Source organism: Lepisma saccharinum, chromosome 23 (genome assembly GCF_977018435.1).
Source record: "Lepisma saccharinum chromosome 23, izLepSacc3.1, whole genome shotgun sequence".
Lineage (NCBI taxonomy): Eukaryota > Metazoa > Arthropoda > Insecta > Zygentoma > Lepismatidae > Lepisma > Lepisma saccharinum.
Genome location: NC_139251.1, coordinates 28268452 through 28289446, shown reverse-complemented (window position 1 = coordinate 28289446; position 20995 = coordinate 28268452). Strand labels below are relative to the sequence as shown.

Below are 20995 nucleotides of genomic sequence, written 5' to 3'. Positions count from 1 at the left end.
AGAAAAAGGCTATGAGATATATGTGTAGAAACACTTGTGAACACTTCGTATAGCCAGGGGTAGCACATGCTACCCCAGTCTAGGGGTGTTCTTTGTTTCTCCCCTACTACAACAAAACTAAAATCAAAATTTTAACGTCCCCTTAGGGTTGTCTGACAGAGAATTATCCAGAATTTCTAATTTGGTAGTGTGAATGCATAGCGTGTAAAGGAAATTTTACCTTTTCAATAATCACAGATCTGACATGAGAGGAATTTCGGGATGGGTGTTGTGAAAATTTTGGGCAAGATTGTGTGGATAAATCACAGAGGCCAGCTTGCTTAACTAACTCACTCACTCACTAACTCACTCACTCACTAACTAACTCTCACTAACTCACTCACTAACTAACTCTCACTAACTCACTCACTCACTAACTAACTCTCACTAACTCACTCACTCACTCTCACTAACTCACTCACTCACTCTCACTAACTCACTCACTCACTCTCACTAACTCACTCACTCACTCTCACTAACTCACTCACTCACTCTCACTAACTCACTCACTCACTAACTAACTAACTCTCACTAACTAACTCACTCACAATGCTGAAATTTTAGGGCAGGTGGTATTGAACCTACAACTCCTAACAAACAAAGAGTGATAACCCATTGGTTAGGCAGGAACTTTGGTTCTTCCCATCATTCTCAAAATTTTACATGAATTCGGCATAGTTTACAAATTAGAGCAGTGATGTTCCAGGTTCAATTCTCATGGTGAGTAATCTCAGGGGGTGAATTTTTCCAACAATATTCCTACATAAAGTGACTTTGCATCTCACACAGCCTCTATTCAATAGTACCTGGGGCAACCCTTGGAAGTAATTGTGTTGAACAAATTAATTCCCACTGTGGCAAGCATAGGCGTAAGTTGGGACCTAACTTTGGGAAAGGGAGGGGGAATAATAGAATCATAAAAAATACTCATTACTTTGCTCCTCAGATTCCAAGAGGTTAACAAACGTACCATTAACTTTTTAAAAAAAACTGAAAATTTTCAGGGGCAGGTGCTCCCTGCTGAACAAAGTTAAACCTATGATGGCAAGAAAGAAAATGTTCACATAACATCAACATTAGCTCATTTTGAGACATTGCAACATTTAGTGCATGGAATGAAAATTTTCCGATGAGATCTAAACTCTGATTTGACAACAAAACTTACCATCTCCTGTGCAATAGTATCCAGGGAACTTCTTGAAGTATGTTGTTTCAAACCTCTCATGGTTACCATAGACTGTGCGCATTATGCCAGGCCATGGCCTCCTGAACACAAGGTAACCTTCTCCTTCACCTTTGATCTCCTCCCCACTCTCATTCAACAGTGCCGGAATGACTCCAAAGAATGGGAAAGTCTAGAAGAAAAATTAACCTTAATAACTAATACAACCCAGAACATTGACTAAAGTTAATGCACCTCACTGTCTCCCCCCATGATCTAGTGATATTGCAACCAAATCTGGAAGTCTCTCTGTAGAGAAATATTGTCTAACGAAATAGTGAATGGTGCAAAATGTAGTGTTTCTTGAAAATTTGTAACTAATTCTGGTGTATTTGTATATATATAAAATTTGCATTAACTTTTAGTACAGAATATTTTGTTGTTTTCATGCACAAGTAGACTCGCTGCAACTGAATCTGCGGTTTTTAAAGTGAGAATCTAACTGTTTTATGCCTCCAGCAGGAATGAAAGCCAGGACCCCTTGATGACACGATGACAACATTAACACTATGCCATCAAAGAGGGTTCAGATTTTGTTCACTGATCTCACATGAAATTTAAACACACAATTTTTTTTTTTAATTGAATTGATTAACAAATTTACATTACAAGTTACATATACCTGTACCTTCTTTAAGGAAAAAGCTTTAAAATTTAGGAGGAAGTTTCAGTTCTAATGTAAACTAATTTTTGGAATTTTTAAAACTGAAACAATTTATTCTTTGGGTTAAATGGTAGAATATGGAAACAAAATAAACTAGTTTCTGTATTTTACACTAATTTTCTTTGTATCTAAAACAGTTTGTACTTTGTACTCTGTTAGACTACTATAGACTACTAACTAAATGAACGTTATTTCTGTTATCAAGTATAAACATAGCATGCTTTCTGCTCTCTTGTATCTTGAAATGAACAATGCCAATTTCTAGACAGGACCAATGAAGTCTATGTACATATAATATAGCAAAGAATTAATACAATAAAAATAAACGTACTGCAGAGCCAGGCTTCATAGGAGTGCAACCTGGAAGTGGGGTGAGAACATGGCCGCCAGTCTCAGTCTGCCAAAAAGTATCCACAATCGAACATTTCTCCTGGCCAATCATATTGTAGTACCATAGCCATGCCTCTGGGTTGATTGGTTCGCCCACAGATCCCAGAACTTGCAATGTGTTCAACTTGAATCTGGAAGAAGAAGCAAACTTCATATAGAAATCACTTTATACTGCGGCTACATGCAAATACAATTTTAGTTATTTGAGATTCCAGAAATAAATATATACAAACTAAAGTAATAATACAATTTACAAAAAATTAGAAATATTACTGCTAGTCTTAAGCTAAACAAAGCAATGTGTTTCTTCTTCTTATCAGTATGGTATCTGCAAATCTTCCAGTGGAGCAAATTTCAGGAACTACTCATGAAGCATCGGGATATTATACAAATTATCTATATAGTTCTTCCCCTCATCCCCCATTAAATACCACCTTGATTATCATTATTTATGCTTTTGTAAAAACTTTGATTATAATTTATTCTAGTTTTTTTGGACTTTTAACCACTGTTATATAAAAGAGATTTACCAACGTTTCGGCGGCTGCATCTGCCTCAGTCTTCAGGGTAGCGTGTCTAAATGGTTACCTTGGAGGATTATTCTAGGTGGGCTAGGCTCCACCACGTCCATCTGTCGCAAGGACCTCTAGTATATACAAAGTTGCCAGGCAGGATTATCAGTGGCCAGGCTCCACTTCTTAAAATGACCACGTCGAGGTCACGATCAAGGCTTCGTTTGGCACCGTTAGGTTTCCACCTTGATCACCGGGGACTGGACCGCCCCGGATTGCATGTTGACGTAAATCGGGGTTGGTGTGCAATGTGTATGAATAGTCTATAGAGACTGTGCATGAGATTTTATGTTTGTGGAGGGATAGTTTCCGAATTATGTACCCTGGTCCCATTGTTGTTTATGATTTTTGTAGTTTGTATTTTTGTACAATTTGTTCACTATTTTTTTAGTGTTTATGTTGTGTTCTGTGGGTAAATTATTCAGGCCACCTAGAATAATCCTCCAAGGCAACCATTTAGACATGCTACCCTGAAGACGGAGGCAGATGCAGCCGCTGAAACGTTGGTAAATCTCTTTTATATAACAGTGGTTAAAAGTAAAAAAAAAACTTGGATTATAATATATTAAAGCATATAAAGCCTCTTGTTATGTAATTCCAGTGGCAGCTCGTGGCTTTTTTGAAGTGTAGGAAGAAGTTATGGTAAACTGAGGAAGGTTTGAAAAATGTGTTCAATTACAGTCGCACAAATCGCTGATACTATCCATTGCATTTAGAATGTTACCTGAAGACCACGCACAAGATAGGGCAAGGGGCCCTTGCCCCCTTGAACTGTGAATGTTTTTAATGTGAACCTATAAAAATCAACAAAAATAGTATTGACGATATTTCAGATATCCCTGTCGTGTGGATTGAGGATAATAAAAAGTGCTGCTTAAACTCTGAAATTATTCTAAATGCTTCTAAATTGTGCTAGGATTTATTATTAATTACTTTTTTTTTTAGATAACTGCAGTTTTAAGTTCAATTATGTATATACTTTTCGAGTTTTGAACTTGCGTTACTTATTATTCACTACACAAAATTGTGTATAATGAACAAATGAAATGGGTTCAGCATAGAACTTGAAAGGGTTTGAGAAAATGGTTTGTTTGCCACCAACCTTCTATCGATTTACTGCCATAAAATCTCCTCAGGAACAAAATCGACAGGATAAAGAAAAGATAGAGGATGTATCGTCGCATGGTTGTAGAAAAAGCATGTTGCTGTATGCATACTCACTTTTATTTGAAACAAGTCTGCTGGTGAAGTATAAATAAGATTTGGACCTAATTTTATTTATATTTCCTGAAAACGTCTTCCTTTTAATTCGATTTCCCTCTCCCAGGGACTTGAGTTTGCAGATTATGCTAGATTTGACCATTATACCATAAGCAGGATGCTAGGAGCCAACGAAGATCAAACTGTGCTACGTTTAGTACCATTTTGATGGGGTTGGCACCACTGATTGAGGAACCCCTCGATGCTTCTTTGCTGGATCTTTTAAAACCGCAACCTTCCCCCTGCCCCTTTTCCACTCCTCACCCATCTGTCTGTAGGATGACCGCAAATGTTCCTTAGCGAACGGCAGCCAAACCTGTCTGTCCATTGTCTTTGGGCTTCGACTGTAAGGAGCAGGACCAGTCAACTCTTGACAGTAGTTGATTGTACGTACATTGAGTTCATAATTTTATAACGTGTATTATTATTAAACTCCTAAAAAGTAGAGAACTGGAAGCAAGTATAAATGAACTGTAGGAAGTTCCTCGCTTCCTACATGGAGGAATTGCCCCTTTGTAGTCCTGATGATAACTATGTTCTTCTAACAATATTCTGTGATGGCTTATATTCTAGAGGAATATGCCTTACTTGCATAAAAAACAAAAATATGACTGAAATCCATGGTACAATGATGGACACTTCTGGGTTGTAACATCATCACTGAGTTTCAGTGAGAGCATTACAACCCAGAAGTGTCCAAGACTGTACAAACAGCCTATTAAAGGTCTGCTAAATGTCTTTTTCATTGGGTAATATGTGGTTAACATATTGTTCTCATCACCGTTGTTTTCTGGCTGTTCTGTGCATTACTATTGATTTCAAGTAACTCCATAAATGGCCTCACAATGCTAACTCAACATCAAAATTTTGGAGTTCCCTCGAGGAACTGAACATGGGACTGCTCATACAAAAGTGAGTGTGATAACCTTTAGGTCACATTTGAACTCTATTAATTACATAAGTGGTAGCAACTATAAGCTGTTTCATGTAATTAAACAGATTAAGTAAAAGTCTTACTTCTTAACTGGCTCATCACCAAACTTCATGAGGGCCCTAATTGCTGTTGGTGCTGTGTAGAACTGATTCACCTTATACTTATCAACAATCTCCCAGTATCTTCCATTGTGAGGATGGAATGGTAAACCTTCAAACTGGAATGTTGAAATGATATGAATATCACAATTTGTTTGTGAAAACTTTTCACACATGAGTTAAAAATACCATATTGGCCTGAATATAAGTTGCACATTTTATCCAAATTTCAATTGTTAAATAATAGGATGAATCTTATATTCGCGACGTTAAAAAAATTATGACATTTCGTCAAATCATATGCTGTTAAAAATGTACTGATTTCTCATTTGAAATAATGATAATGCAACAATAGCATTGTAGACACTGGCCGAATTGTAGATATCATAATGTTATCCAACAATAGCATTGTTGTTTCTAACTGGAACAATAGCATTGTTGATTCTAACTGTAAAAAGTAAAGTGCTCCCCTGTGCTTTGCACCACACCATAAAGGCATATCGGGGGTGTGGGGTTAAGGTTCCACACTATCTTGATCTCGCCCAAGCTGGGAGTGATGTGATCAGCACCATGCCCCTGGCCGCCTTTCCCCCTCAGAGTTTCCTCCAGGTACCCACTTTATGCGACGCTGGGTGGGTGCCGGAGCCACTTGAACAGGTTGAAAAAGTCCCGGTTCTCCCCCGTCAGGGATCAAACCCGGGTCTCTCGCATGGTAGTCAGATGCCCTAACGACTGAGCTACCACGGCATTTTCTAACTGGGTATTCTAAAAACTGTCGGCATTCTTGATAACTTACTCTTTGATTTTATTAAGATTATGTAATTCGTTCTTCTCTAAGCTTATACAGGTATTCATTTCTACTAAAATGGATCTACAGAAAATTGTTACCGGTATTTTCTTTCCTCTGCTTATATTTGGGTATCATCTTTCTTTTATTTTCGCTCCCTCAAATTTTACGGTGCGAATTATATTCGGGGGCAGCTTATATTCGGGCCAATATGGTGCTACTCAAATCCATCCAAATATTATAAAAACACAAAACTGTATTCTTATTTCCAATTCAGAAGTGACAAAATTAATTGAGTCAGATAATCACATTCAGCATTCTGTTGGAATTCACAAAACATGCAAACAAAATGACAAATGGCTGGTAATACAGAGAAACTCAGGTTACATATGTATAAGGTAGTAAATAGCTGCTGAATCACTTACAAAACCCACCATTCTTTTCTGAATGCCCTGTACAGTCATGGACACTTCTGGGTTGTAACAATCCTATTGACTTTCAATGGACTTGTTACAACCCAGAACTGCCCATAGCTGTGCATGATATAATTTGCATTCTTAAAATTTAAGTGATATGATATGAACTAACCATCACTGATGTTGCACCATTGGCTAGTGGTCCGTAACAGACATACGTGTGACCAGTTATCCATCCAATATCAGCTGTGCACCAAAATATATCTCCTGGGTGGTAATCAAAAACATATTTGAAAGTTGTTGCTGCATAAATCAAATACCCAGCTGTTGTGTGAAGCACACCTTTTGGCTTGCCTGTTGAACCACTGAAAGAAAATAAACTCACCGTTAGATGCACAAGAATATGATGGAAGAAGGTTGACTAACGATTATACAGTATTCCTACATTTGCCCAAGATGGATTGAAGTGGAAATTCCTGACTCTGGATATGCCTTGTCAAGTTTGGAAATAGGTGTGGGGATGAATTAATATGAAAACAATATGCCGTAGGTGGGGAAATGCATATGCATTTTCTTACACTTATCCCAACTGGGGGATGTTGCATGGTATTTTACTTAACTTAGGGGATAGCATCCCCTTCCCCCCACACACACACGCTCCTATCCCCCATTTAAGCACTGAAGCTATAAAAATATATAAAATAACAGCTATTGTATGAAGGAAACTAATAAGAAAAATATTTTTAAAAATATTTTTTTATTGGAGGTTTGAACTTGCATATATTGTAATTTCATAATGGTAGCTATAATTATTATTATTCTATAAATACATATGTGCGAAATTGAATCATAATCAAGTTGCGCCAACCTCTATTGTGTAGTGGTTAGCACAGCGTGCAATGACACCAGCGGGTTCCAGATTTGAATCCCAGCATGGGCATGGGTGTTCTTTCTGAATGTCCCTTTATCAATTTCATCATATCATCACTCATCCTCATCTTTGCAGTTAGCCAAAAGTGAAGTAAAGCAAAGTAAACTAAACAAAATCAACAGCATAATCAGTTGCTTGCCTAACCCCAAATGTACTTCATACTCCTGCTGTATTCGGTCTCATTGTGAGTTTTCTTTCATTTCATCATCATTCAAAAGAGATGCTTTGATTTTTCACCTTTAAGATACTGGAGGCATGTAACACCCCCACAAACACACCCCTGGGCAAGAGAATGCTTTAAAGCATGCATCTATAACACAAAAATCAACCTTACCTTGTGTACAATAGAAATAGTGGGTCCTCGGCATCCATCCACACCGGTTCACAATATGGAGAAACATCGTCCATTTCATCATGCCACCAACAATCTCTGTCTTCATCCCATGACACCTGTTGACAATAATAAATTGTCATTGTTAGGAAAAAGTACTGACAATGTTGTTTAATGACATAACTCATAATTTACAATGGCATTTTAAACTAGAATTAAATATATAGCAAGTATAGATTCACAAATAAAAGAAAATTTAGAGAAAATGTACCTTATTATCAAATGCTTTTCTCTTCTCAGGAGATTTTTCAATTTCTTCCTGATCACCATTTCTGCTCAGAGCGGAATACAACCTTGCCAAGTGTCGAACCACAATACAAGCATCCACTTCGTGTCCACGTTTCTTACACTTCTCTAAAGCTGTAAGAAAATATTGAATGTATAAGCTTCTTAACTGTAGATTATGAAGGGCTTGGATGTAAAACATTGTGGTCATTTTTGAGTTCATTAAGAAAAAAGGTTATTAGAAGCTATACTGTAGATAATTTTTTTTTGTTGTGTTTACCAATTTAAGAAGGCTTCACTGAGTCCAATGCAAATTGTATGACATGGCAATTACACTCGAAAATTGAAGGATGGCTCTTTGTACTTTGTAACTAAATAATGACCAAAATGTCACTTATGTTTTACTCCAGAGCCCTTAAATTATTTTAAAATTATGATGGGTGTTATCTAAGTTTTTAAATTTAATGAACAAACCTATTACTTTCGTGTCTTCAAATTACTAAAACTGGTTAAGAGTGCATTCCTCCCAAATAACATATTCAATACACAAATATAATGACAAACATTAATAGTGCTCAAAATGAAGGGAGATGCAGGGGGGTTGTATCTTCCCTAAGCTAGGAAAATTTTAACAATTTCGCGGCTGCTCCTTAGGTGTCAAAATTGGACAACCACCACATATTTCTGGACTTAGACTTCTGTAGATAATTACTAAACTTATTTCACGGAGAATAATCGTTGGTCCTCACATATTTTGATTCATTTGAAATTTGGCACACTCAAAGAGCTATTCTGAGGTAGAAAAATATGCAAAGTTGCAGATCCATATATTTTGTATTTCCAAAATTACAGGGCTGCAGTGCAAACTGTGCGATTTTGACCATTTTTTTTTTCAAAATCTTGTTAACTTTAAATTGTAATATTTCGGCATTCAAAGCACCTATAGAAGTGAACGTGACTGCATTGGAAAGGTCTTGAAGGGCTCTTTCACACGAGACATGATATGCCTAAGTAAGGGTAAAAACAAATGAAGGTGGTATAAAGAAAAATTTGATAGTCAATTTCTCAAAAATGGGTCTTAATTTCTTTTAAAAATTATACTGTAGGTCATACATACACTATTACTTAATAACTGTGCAACATTTTAAAATAGGATTAGAAATTTATTAGAAATCACGGGTGATTCAAATGTGTGGTTCCATAGACAACCCTGTACCCCATTATTAGTGCACATAGCGAAAAATGGAAAGAGGGGAAAGTAGTTGGAAACAGGTATGTCTCAATCTAAAGTGATTACCATTCAGGCTGTACACTGGTACGAGCCTCATTGGTAACCAAAAATAACACATGCTTGACCAGGGATACTGTATGGCATTGCAATACCATACAGTACTGGGTAAATTAAGAAGTAATGATGATTACCAGATGACATAGTGGTAACAGTATCTTGTAATTCAGGGGCTCAGTACCCGGTGAAGATACATAGTTGTTTGGATGTCACTTTAAACTGTAGGTCCAGCCCCAATGAGCCTATCTGTACACAAAGTGGACTTGATACTCCAACTCAACAATATGCCACATATTCATCATCATCATCATCATCATCATACGCAGTTTCCTGCCTCTGGCTGGGTTGGCATAGAAGTCAAGCCTCTCCATTTTTTCCTGGTCTTCCACCACCCCTCTGTTTCCACGGTGTTCCAATCTTGTCCTCTTCTCCTAACATTCTCCACTATCTGCTCTTTCCACCAACATCTTGATCTCCCCCTTGGCCTTATTCCCACTCCTTGTGCATTGTAAGCTCTTACTGGTAGTCTTTCTGCATCCATCCTCTTCATGTGTCCAAACCATCTCATCTGTGTCTGATCTTCCTGTCCTGAAGCTTCACCACCCCTACTGTCTGTTGCATCTCCTCATTCCTTATTCTATTCCTTTTAGTCTTCCCCAATATACTCCTTAAAAAATTCATCTTCACTGCCTGCATCTTTCTTTTGTCTCTCTCTGTCATTGTCCAAGTCTCTGCTCCCTACGTAATTATTGGCACATAGTATGTGTTATATATTAACTTCTTGCATTTCATAGGTACATCCCGGTTCCATATTAATCTTCGAATGCTTTGATAGAGTCCACCACCCATTTGTCCTCTTCTGTTTACCTCCTCATCTATTCTTCCACTTCTCTCAATTATGCTTCCTAGATATTTGAAGCTCTCCACTACCCTCAACTCTTCCTTCCATCTTTATTCTTGGTACATTTCTGGCTCTGTTTCTTGTTGTTATTAGCACCTTGCTCTTTTCTGCACTGAATTTCATTCCTGCTCTTCTGATTTCCTTATTCCAACTATCAAGCTCTGTCTGTACTAATTATTTCCTGTTTACCCATATTACTAAGTCATTGGCGAACAACAGGGCCTTCCGCATATTATTAACATCACTAAAAATAAGTTGATTAACCACTACGAATTCTAATGCATTTACATTTTTTCCCATTTCTGCCACTCACCATCATCACATACTTCCTTCAACATCAATAGCTTTTGTCCTCTCCAAACGCCATCTGCTGTGATCAAGATTTTGCTCTTTGAATCCATTATTCGTTCTGCTAATGAATCAGATGAAAACCCTCCAAACTGAAAAACATATGATTAAAAAATTAGCAGCAATTTAAATAATTCTCTACTTAGAATGTATAATACTAGGCTAGGACAAAGACATCTTACAAGTAAATGAAAGAAGTCTGAACACTAGACAGAAAAATCTTCATCCCTTTAATGGTATGGAGAGATCTATCATTCAAGAAAACTTTAACACCAGTGATCGAATTGGGCTGGTATGACCCAGTATGGCATATTGGTAGTAAATTAAAATGCCAAAAAGCATACTGGTAGTAAATTTTTAAATTGGTACTTATTTATTGGAGCTGATCATACAAGGCACTACGCAATGGCCAACATTTACTCGCTCATATATATATATATCTTTATGTGGTGATAAAAGAGAGAGAATGAGAATCTATGTATTATTTAAGAAATCATAAAAAAAAGGGGTTATATCAAAAGACTGACCTTTGCATACGAGCATACCGGCAGTAATTTATTTCCAATTCGGCCACTGTTTAACACTGTTAAATAAACTTTCCAATTTTGTCCATACTTTCAAAATACCCAATACTTGAATTGAAGAAAAATCATAAGAGCTCTGCCAACAAAGTGGCTGATCAAGTCATAAATTAAGAGAATTGTGGGTTGCAAAAATATTTTCAATTAAAACACAGAGTTTAAATTTATACTTACCACAACAGAATGTACTGCACCAATTCGGGAACATGAAAGCATGGCTATTACAATTTCCAAAACCATGGGCATGTATATGGCAACCTTGTCTCCTTTCGTTACACCTTTTGATTTGAGAACATTGGAAAATTTGCACACCTCTTCCAGTAGCTTCTTGTAGCTTATTCTGCCATAGTCTTCTGGATCGTTGCCTTCCCTAAAATGATAAAGGGATCAAATCACAGTAAGCAAGTTGTATAAGTTTTATCAACATTTCAAGCTGAAAGTTATATTGAGTGAGAATATTAATTCAATAGAAGTTTGATACTTCTTTCAAGTCTAACCAACACAAGTTAATGATGGAAAAAAGGGAAATATGCAGCTTGTGATGTCACATCTTTCTTAACCATACACAATACATGGGTTAGTGGCATTGACATGCCAACCCAGATAGCATGTAAGTTAACTGCAAGTTCAATCGAATGTCGATACAACTTGCAGTTAACTTACATGCTATCTGGGAAGGATTTTCATTGTGGGCAATGTCGAAACAGTCCATCGACCCTCATTGGAAATTGGCATTGGTTCATTTGGAGTTACAGAAAAGAAGAAGGCTTGTTATTTTTATTGGGAACAACAGATCTAAGGTTCTGTTAGTTAGTATTCAAACAGAATAACTGAAGTAAAAACTGTGTTTCATCGAAAAAATTAGTATAAAATATCATTCTACCATTTGATTTAAAGAATAAATAGTTCCAGAGTTTTCAATGTTCCAAAAATTAGAGTTTCATATGAAAGGTCTCACAACTTTACACACTTTATGATAATTTTCCCCTAACTTTTGTGTGTAAAAGTTACTAACAACATACAATAACTATGCATTTCACAGTTGACTAACTGTGTGAAATGTAAAAGGATAATGTAAAACATTGATGCTTGATCTTCACTCATCTGGTGGTAGAGTAGAAGTCTCTTCAGTAATAATAATGAATTCGGAACAAAATTAGATTATTTCTGTTAGTTTATAGTATTTATTATTGAATAATAACAATCATAACCATGATAATTACTAAATTTTGCCACCTTTCCTGTGGCTAGGTAAGGTACACAGTTGGGTTAAACAAGACTACAAAAGGATTGTTTCATAGGTGGGATACAATACAATACAATACAATATATTTATTCATCGTTAGACATTGTACAATGCAATAGATGTCGTCAGTTATTGGTTACATATTTGTTATTGTATATATGTAAATATATAATTATATATAGAGAGGGGGATTACATGGAACTCCAATATGTTATAGATACTAATATGAGAGTACATGCATATATAAAGTAAGAGTACATAGACATAAGACAATTATAATATTAGTGACGATGAAATAATATAAATATGGCAGTGGCAATATACATAACAATAATTCATAAAACAGGAAATAAACAATACAATACATTCTAGAATATTAAATCATTTTTGGGATGGATTTCGAATTCTTCTAGATTGTAGAAGACCTTTTCTTTTAACCAGGATTGAAGTACACTTTTAAATTTTTTAAGAGAGACACTGTGAGCAGCTTCTGGTAACATGTTGTATAACTTAATTCCTAAATACTTGTAACTATTTTGTGTTTTACTTAATCTGATTGATGGTGTGTCGAGCTTGTAACAGAATCTTGTATTGTGTCTGTGCACAGTGTGTCTTGCGTTATAATTATGTACATTTTCTTTTGTATACACTAGACAGGTAAATATATATGAGCTTGGCACAGTCATTATCTTTAGTTCTTTAAAGAGATTTTTACAGGAAACAGACTGATCAAAGACTCCTGCCATGCTTCGTAAAGCTTTTTTCTGCCAGATAAATACATCCCCAGCACCAGATGAGTTTCCCCACAAGAGAATTCCATAAGTCAGAAGGCTATGAAAATATGCATAATATGATTGCAGCAACAAGTCCTTGCTAATGCATGTTCTAAGCTTTTTAAGTAGAAATACCACCCTGGCAAGTTTGGAACATAGGTGATTTGTTTGCGACTCCCAAGATAATTTGGAGTCTAAGTGTAAACCAAGAAGTTTTACAGAAGTCAATTCATGGCCATTTCCTAATGTAAAAAATATTTTCTCTGTTTTATTTTCATTAATTGTAAGTTGATTTGTTTCAAACCAAAAAGTGGACCTTTCCTCTATTTCCTTATCAAGCTTCTCAACTGTAAATTTGTCACTGCCCACCGTAAGGAATGTGGTATCATCTGCATATAAAACAGTCTTATGAGGAATAATATTAGGTAAGTCATTTATATAAATATTGAACAACAATGGGCCGAGGACAGAACCTTGTGGAACTCCATTTTCTATATTTAAGAATTCTGATTTTATGTTGTCTACAGTGACCATTTGTTGTCTATTTGATAAGTAGGATTTTATTAGAGCAAGTTCAGTTTCTTTGATGCCATAGAAGTGTAATTTTTTTATTAATATTTGATGGGAAACAGAGTCAAAGGCTTTACTCAGGTCGATAAGTGTTGCACTTACAGAAAGTTTGGATTCAAATGCATCTAACACTGTGGAAACAATGGTTTCATTCGCTTTCACAGTGGATAAATGGGCTCTGAAACCATATTGTGCACTTGTATATAAATTATTATTTGTGAGATAGCTATCGAGTTGATTATATAAACAGTGTTCTATAATTTTTGAGACAATGGGAACAAGTGATATAGGACGGTAATTGTCGGGGCTCGATTTATCACCCTTTTTATACACGGGTATGACAACCGAGAGCTTGAGGCAGGAAGGAAAGTGCCCACAATACATCATCCAGTTTATGAGAATGCAAAGTGGGTACTGTAGAATATCAATGATTCTTTTTAAAATAAAGTTCGACATTCCATAAAAGTCTTCCGATTTTGAATTATTTAGTTTTTGTGCTGCTTTTAAAATATCATCAGGTTGGGTCTCATGCCACCGGAAGTCAGTCAAAATGTTACCGATGTTTTGTGACATGAGATTATTATATTCATAATCAAATTGATTCATAGAATTGTGGTTTGTATCCAATTTGTTACCTACCCTGACAAAGAAATCATTAAATTCGCTTGGAGTAATCGGAACATTTTCTTTTCTTATGGGTTTCCCTCTGCCTAATTCTGCCTTAATGACATTCCAAGCTGCTTTGCATTTATTATTGGAGTTATTAATAAATTTATCATTTGCTGTGCATTTAGCTTTTCTAATTTCTGATCTGTAAATATTTCTTAATTTGATATATCTGCTCTTATCTGTGTTACCATTTTTAAATCCATTATAATACATCATAAGCAAGATTTTTAATTTACTCAAGTGTGGATTATACCATTGACCTAAGTGTCTTTGTTCGCGTTTAGCTTTAATTGGTTTCTCCTTTTTTTGGACTCTAGGACAGCAGTCGTTACATATATCAGAGATGGTGCTCATAAATTTCTCAAATAATGCATCGACATTTGCATTTGAGAAAATTAAATGAATCCAATCAACATCTTTTAATTTGTTTCTTAGTATATTCAGCCTGTTATCATTAATTAGTCTAACAGATTTAATTTGTTTATGTATAGTATTCAGAGGTATATTATTGTTCAATTTTAACCATAAGCCTTTGTGGTCCGTTAAATAAAATGTATTGAATATCCCTATCTCATAGCAGTATTTATCTAGGTTTGTTAAAATGTTATCTAGACAAGAGTCTAGTCTTGTTGGCCTATTGTTTGCGCAGTAATAGTTGAAAGATTTTAAAATATTTAGAAGATGTATTTGCTTAGGGGTACTGTTTCGAATGTCAAAATTGATGTCTCCAAGAATAATTATTTTATGTTTGTTAAAGTTTTTGTCTAGGTACGAAATAATATTTTGCACACACTCGATAAAAAATTCTACATTACTTTCAGGTGCTCTGTACACTGAGATAACAATTGTTCTTAAATTTGGCAGTGACATAGCAGCCACTTCAAAACACCATTCTATGCAAAACTGACTAACATCTAAGATTTTAAAGCTGGTATCTAGGTTGTCGCTGATATATAGTGATACACCACCATGATTCATATTTGATCTGCAATAGCCAGTAATTAACCTGAAACCTGGAGGTACATATATTTGCAATTCTTCATCCCGTAGCCAGTGTTCGTTTATGCTTAAAATACAGTTATTTATTCCCCCCATTAATATTTCTAGTTCATCTAATTTATTTCTAATGGATCTAATGTTCAAATGCAGTAGTAAGATATCATTTCCATTACAAGGTGGTATCCCTAACTTGGCTTGCCGTAATAATCGTGTTTGAATATTTTCGTGGATTAATCTCACATCATAATTATGAATTGGATTGTCCACCACCCGACTCTCACTTACCATAAAAAAGAGTCCCTTAGTTTGATTGGTTTTTTTATATTCCTTTTCAGAGGCCTGTATGGGTATGGAATTATTTCTTCATAGGGGAGGTACTCGAAGCTATGAAGGTTGTTTTTTTCACAAGTTAAGTAAAGAGGCACTGTGAGAACCCTTCACTGAGGTAAATATCAGACTTGTCTACAACTCTCAAAAAATTGTTTGTATATAAGATAACAAAAAAGTCCCTGACTATTTCGATAATGAAGATAAGAGAAAATTTCTAATCAGTTTAGTGTTTATCCTGCCTGATAAAAGAGATGTTATATGCAGTAGAGGCGATATTGATCTTGGTGCATTGCTGGAAGAGAGTGGGAGGGGGGGATGGTGGCAAAATTTTGCAAAGAATCCTTCCAGTTGTCTCATTGTCACCATGTTAAACCATAGAAGCATCTCTGAAGCAGTGATTTATCCACACACCCCCAACACGTTCCCAAAATTTGCTCAACATCCTCTAAAATATTTCACAAGGCCTAATTTATGGAAATTTGGCTCTAAATTTACCCTTACACCCCTTTAAATACAAACCACTTTCTCGTAGTCTCATTTACGATCACAATAACGAAATGTAAATTTTCGATTTTCCCACAGTTACTTATTAGGGCCTCCCGGTGCATAGTGGTAACGTCCTCGCATTGCAACCAACAGGTCTCGGGTTCAATACCCCGTGGAGGCATGTAGTGGTTCTGATTCCACTTTAAATTGTATATTCAGTCCCGATTAGCCTACGTGTACATAAAGTGGGCTTAAATCAAAAGCTCAAAGTTACCGTATTAAATACATATAATCAGAAGCTTCAAAACATTTGATTATATTTTTTGATATTTTTAAAATCCAGTACAAATGAATTTTAAAAAACTATGAATATGAAAAATACGGGCATGTATACTAAACACAAACGCGCACACACATACGTATATTACTGATGGGACATCCCCGATGGCGTCGTCGCCTTGTAATCAAGAGATCCCGGGTTCCATACCCGGTGGAGGCACATCGCACAGTGGTTCGGATCCCACTTCAAACTGTGGGTTCAGTTCCGGTTACAAAATCTGTGCATAAAGTGAAATTAAAATAACCAGAGGCGTGGCGTGCATGTAGCCGGTGTTACCGCAGGTAACAGCAAAATGTAAAGAATTAAAAAGTTGTTTCAATAAAATGACAACATTGTTAAATACGTTAATGAACACAGTTGCCGTCGAGTAGATGTTGCCTAGGACATTTTGTCTGCAGCCGACAGAAGCGAAGAGGGAGGCCGTTCCGCTACCCTGAAGAGGCAACAAGGGAGAAGAAGGCGCCAATGCAAGGAAAGAGCGGGGAAGGACTTTGGGGCATAGTGTGCTATGGGTACAGCGCCTAGAATAACGTAGTGTGGAAAACGGCATGGTTCTGCCCTCTCTCGCTGGTTCCACTCGAAAATGATCCGCTAGAGGCGCTGGTGTTGACCCCGGTGCTTGGTGTTCGACTGCTTATAATGGAAGTAAATGGGGTCTTTGCCTTGTAACATTTCTTTGTATCAGAAAATTGTTACGATATTTGGTACAGTAGTCGCGAAAATATTAAAGAATATTATGAACCGTCGATCATGACCTGTCCTTGAGTATTTTTATTAACAATACGGAAGAAAACATAGGTATGGATTGTAACACGTAACATGACAATTGCTGCGAGAATTAGTATTGTGTATGCATTATCCTGAAAGGTTCATTAATATTGTCATTGTCACAAATATTATTTTTATGGAAATTCACACAGACAATACTCGTTTATTTTTCAAAGATTGTTTAACATCCACTCGCGTGTTGTCCAACTTGCCGCCCAAAAACTCGCAAGCGTGAAATATGACACTTTTCGTTTCCCGCTTACTGGAAAAATGTAAACAACGCGTTGGTTGAGTTATATTTTCACCATGTCTGGAAACTGTCACCACTGTTTTGTGCCTGGTTGTTCTAGTGGATATCGTTCAAGTAAAGAAAATGGTATTTCTGTATATAGTGTTCCCAAACAAAAAGAATTGGAATCGTGCAATTCCCAGACCTGACAAGGAACTCTATGACACAGCTGGTGTTTGTGAATTGCATTTCGATGAACAATACATTATCAGAGATTATGTTCACGTAATAAATGGTAAGGAGGTAAGGTTGCCAAGGGGGAGGATATTATTAACAAAGGATGCAGTGCCTACGAAGTTTCCAAATCTGCCAAAAAACTGTTCCTGGAAAGAGAAAATGCAGAGAAATGTGTGGATCAAGTGCGAAAAAGCCAAAGAACAGTTTGACATTTAATTAAAGTTTGTCCATTCCCTCGCTTAAAGAAAACCTCACGGTACCCACAGAATTTTGGGGAAGGCATGTATGTAATCGGCTATTTGAACTTCATGGAATATGAAATTAAATTCTTTCGAATATCTGCATTTCGGGAAAATGACTTCATAATATGTACGCCACGAAACATTTTTTCTCCTTCATGACACTATTTCAATTTTATTAGTATACAAAAATAAACTTGTGTACACAATCCAACGTTTGACGTCCAGCCTCACATGCGATATGTTGATGCTCGTGTTGCGTTGCACATAAAACGTAATTATGTTACTTTTCTGTGTAAATTAATGCCATTTCGTGACTGCAAATCACTCCACAAATATAACTGTTTCCATCAATTCACTTACCGCCTTTCTAGAGAAACAAATCTACACAATATATTCCAAAAACTAACTAAGCCGCATTACTTTCATAACAAAATTAGCACCTGGGTCGATCGCACTGCCATCTACTTGTCATCGTCTCGGGGAACCAGTTTCTTGGGTCGTTTTCCACACTACGTTATTCAAGGCGATGTAGCTATGGGGTTATTCATATGCCTGTTAAGGGACCCTGTTGCCGTTCAGACCTACCGGATCAGCCAGTATTGTCACATCGGATTGGCAGAAAAGAGCTAAATTCCGCCTAAATTAGGAATACAATTTCTGTGAAACAACTAGAGGTAGACTGCAGAGCCAAGGCTGGATTGAACTACAACTGAGACGAAAATATAGTTCCTTGGTGTGATTCGTGGTTTGGACAAACCTTCCTCCAAAATACTAAGTTGGCAACAGTAGTGCGTAGAACTGGGCTTAACTTCCACAAAGGATTTTCCCCGGGTTCGATTCTCGGTGGAGGCACATAGTGGTTCGGATCCCACTTTAAACTGTAGGTCCAGTTCCGATTAGCCTTACTGTGCATATAGTGGACTTAAAACACCAAATCAATCAATCAATCAATCAATCATATTCATTGGATTTTCGTGGTAACTGTCTCATGAGTGGTAGCTCATTCTAGGAGTGTTTGAGGCTAAATCACTGTGCTGATTGCAAAACAAGAACAAATATCTAGCTCGAAAACATGTTTTCTTTACCGGGGGGAGGGGGGTGATAACGTCTAGCAGGCATAAATGTCGTACTGATAGCCGTTAACACTTTTGAAAATGCCACGCCACTGCAAATAACAATATATTACGGAAGACAGTGATCTAAACAGGGGGGACGTTGGGGGATGCTATCCCCTAGTTATGAAAATTAACAAACCATCCCCTGGCTAGGGTAGTTTGCACAGGTATCCCCACAGACTGCACTGTCTCCATGTTGATCCATAGAAGCATCCCGTCAGCCATCCTCAAACTAGACCAAGTTCCTCCCCCGGTTAAGAATTTTCCATGAAGATTCGTGTGGGTAAGAATAAAAACGTATGTGCAGTATTTGTTCCAGTTATGCGTCCCAAAGATCTGAAGTTTATCTTTTATGTACGTACGTCCGCAGGGTTTTTCCTAGTGCGGGGTAAGCAAATATTTTTCTTATCCAGGGAAGGAGCAAACTATTCATATTTCTCTCCATAATGGTATTGTCCCCTCAAAAAAACAATGCTTCAGCTTGAAGTCATGTCCCTGCAAAGCCCTTGCAATAATTAACATATCTTAACAGCTTACTGTGACTAATGAAATTATATGCGTGAAATATGTAATTTTTAGTTTACTTTCTTTTTCCAGGGGGCGTGGCCCCTCGCCCCCTCCCCCCTTCCGGACGTCCATGTCCACGTTTGTCTGGCCTTGATCTCGGAACACAAAAATAGAAACGAGAATGTGGTATACTGCACGAACTGCATACCGTCCGTATCTAACCTGTTTACAGTAGTGAAGTCAGAGGCGTGGCGTGCATGTAACCGCTGTTACCGTAGGTAACAACAAAATATAAAGAAATAAAGAACCTGTCTTAAAATATTATTACATACATAAACTGGTAATATTGTCGTAAAGTAAATATTGCAAACTGACATTTTTTCTGACACGAGCAAAAGCGAAGAGGAGGACTGATCCAGTACCTTCCTCAGGCAACATGAGGAAAGGGCCCTGAGCTCACGCAAGGAAGACTTCGCGTAGCGGCAAAGACTGTTACGGCGGGAAGAGGAGGCGAGTCTGTTTAGCCGCCACAGTTTTCGGTGATCCTTACCGGATACAGATCAGTGTTGCCATATTTAATTGACAGAAAAGAGCTAAGTCGCCTAATCGGGGCTATCTTACTCTGAAGGTGTCCACTCACACTGGGGAAAGCAAACTACCAAGTGATATTTTGTATTTACACTAAATATCAGCGATTACGAAAGTCCTCCTTGTCCTTCTTAGACATCATGGGCGAGAAGGATAGTAGAGGGATGGGGATGGTCAAAGGGTCCGCTGTCCTTCTAAAAATGTCAACCTAAAATTCTATATTTCACACATATAATATTATTGCGATTACAGGAATTTGTGATAATTGTTGAAAGGGCCGATTGAGATTGACATACGTTGTCGCAGGAATGCGATAATTTCGGATTGAATCAATGTTTTTGAGGTAGCAGCAATATTTTTCGGTGAAAACATTACTTAAGAAGCATAATTTCCCGATTGTTATCTTAGCATGCTCTGAAGAGTCAGGTATCGCAGGTTCGAATCCTCAGCAAGAAATGGTTATTTCAAAGTTTGTTGTTATTCTTTTACTTACATAATTATAAAAATTAATTACATACACAAAATAATAATTTATTTCAATAATTCACCATGCATCCTCATAGTCACGATTACGATTATCCTATAAAGCGAAAGACTTAAAGGTAGCAAGGAACGTAAAATATACAAAATAATAGTGGTGTCAGAAATGATATTTCTGTGGATTTAGCGAAACATGGGAGTGGGAGTAGTTAGAAAACAGATGAAGACTACATCTACTCTACATACGTCTTATTTGAAACGAAAAGTTTCGCGATTTGGGCAAATCTGGTTTCAAAAGAACTAAGATTGCAACAGTAGTAGAACTGGACTTCTTGCAGTGTAAGGTTCCGAACTCCGAAGGAAATATTG

General features: G+C 36.8%; 1 protein-coding gene across 1 annotated transcript in view; it reads right to left on the bottom strand.

The window, feature by feature from the left end:
• Window positions 1-20995, bottom strand: part of AcCoAS (acetyl coenzyme A synthase) — a 43452-nt gene that overhangs the window by 9035 nt on the left and 13422 nt on the right. Inside the window, exons 2-9 of the mRNA XM_083144640.1 lie at window positions 11222-11417; window positions 10432-10558; window positions 7916-8064; window positions 7648-7763; window positions 6555-6747; window positions 5165-5298; window positions 2257-2446; window positions 1205-1394 (exon numbers count right to left, since the gene is read on the bottom strand). Coding sequence (XP_083000766.1) covers window positions 1205-1394; window positions 2257-2446; window positions 5165-5298; window positions 6555-6747; window positions 7648-7763; window positions 7916-8064; window positions 10432-10558; window positions 11222-11417 — 1295 coding nt within the window. The remainder of the gene's footprint in view (window positions 1-1204; window positions 1395-2256; window positions 2447-5164; window positions 5299-6554; window positions 6748-7647; window positions 7764-7915; window positions 8065-10431; window positions 10559-11221; window positions 11418-20995) is intronic.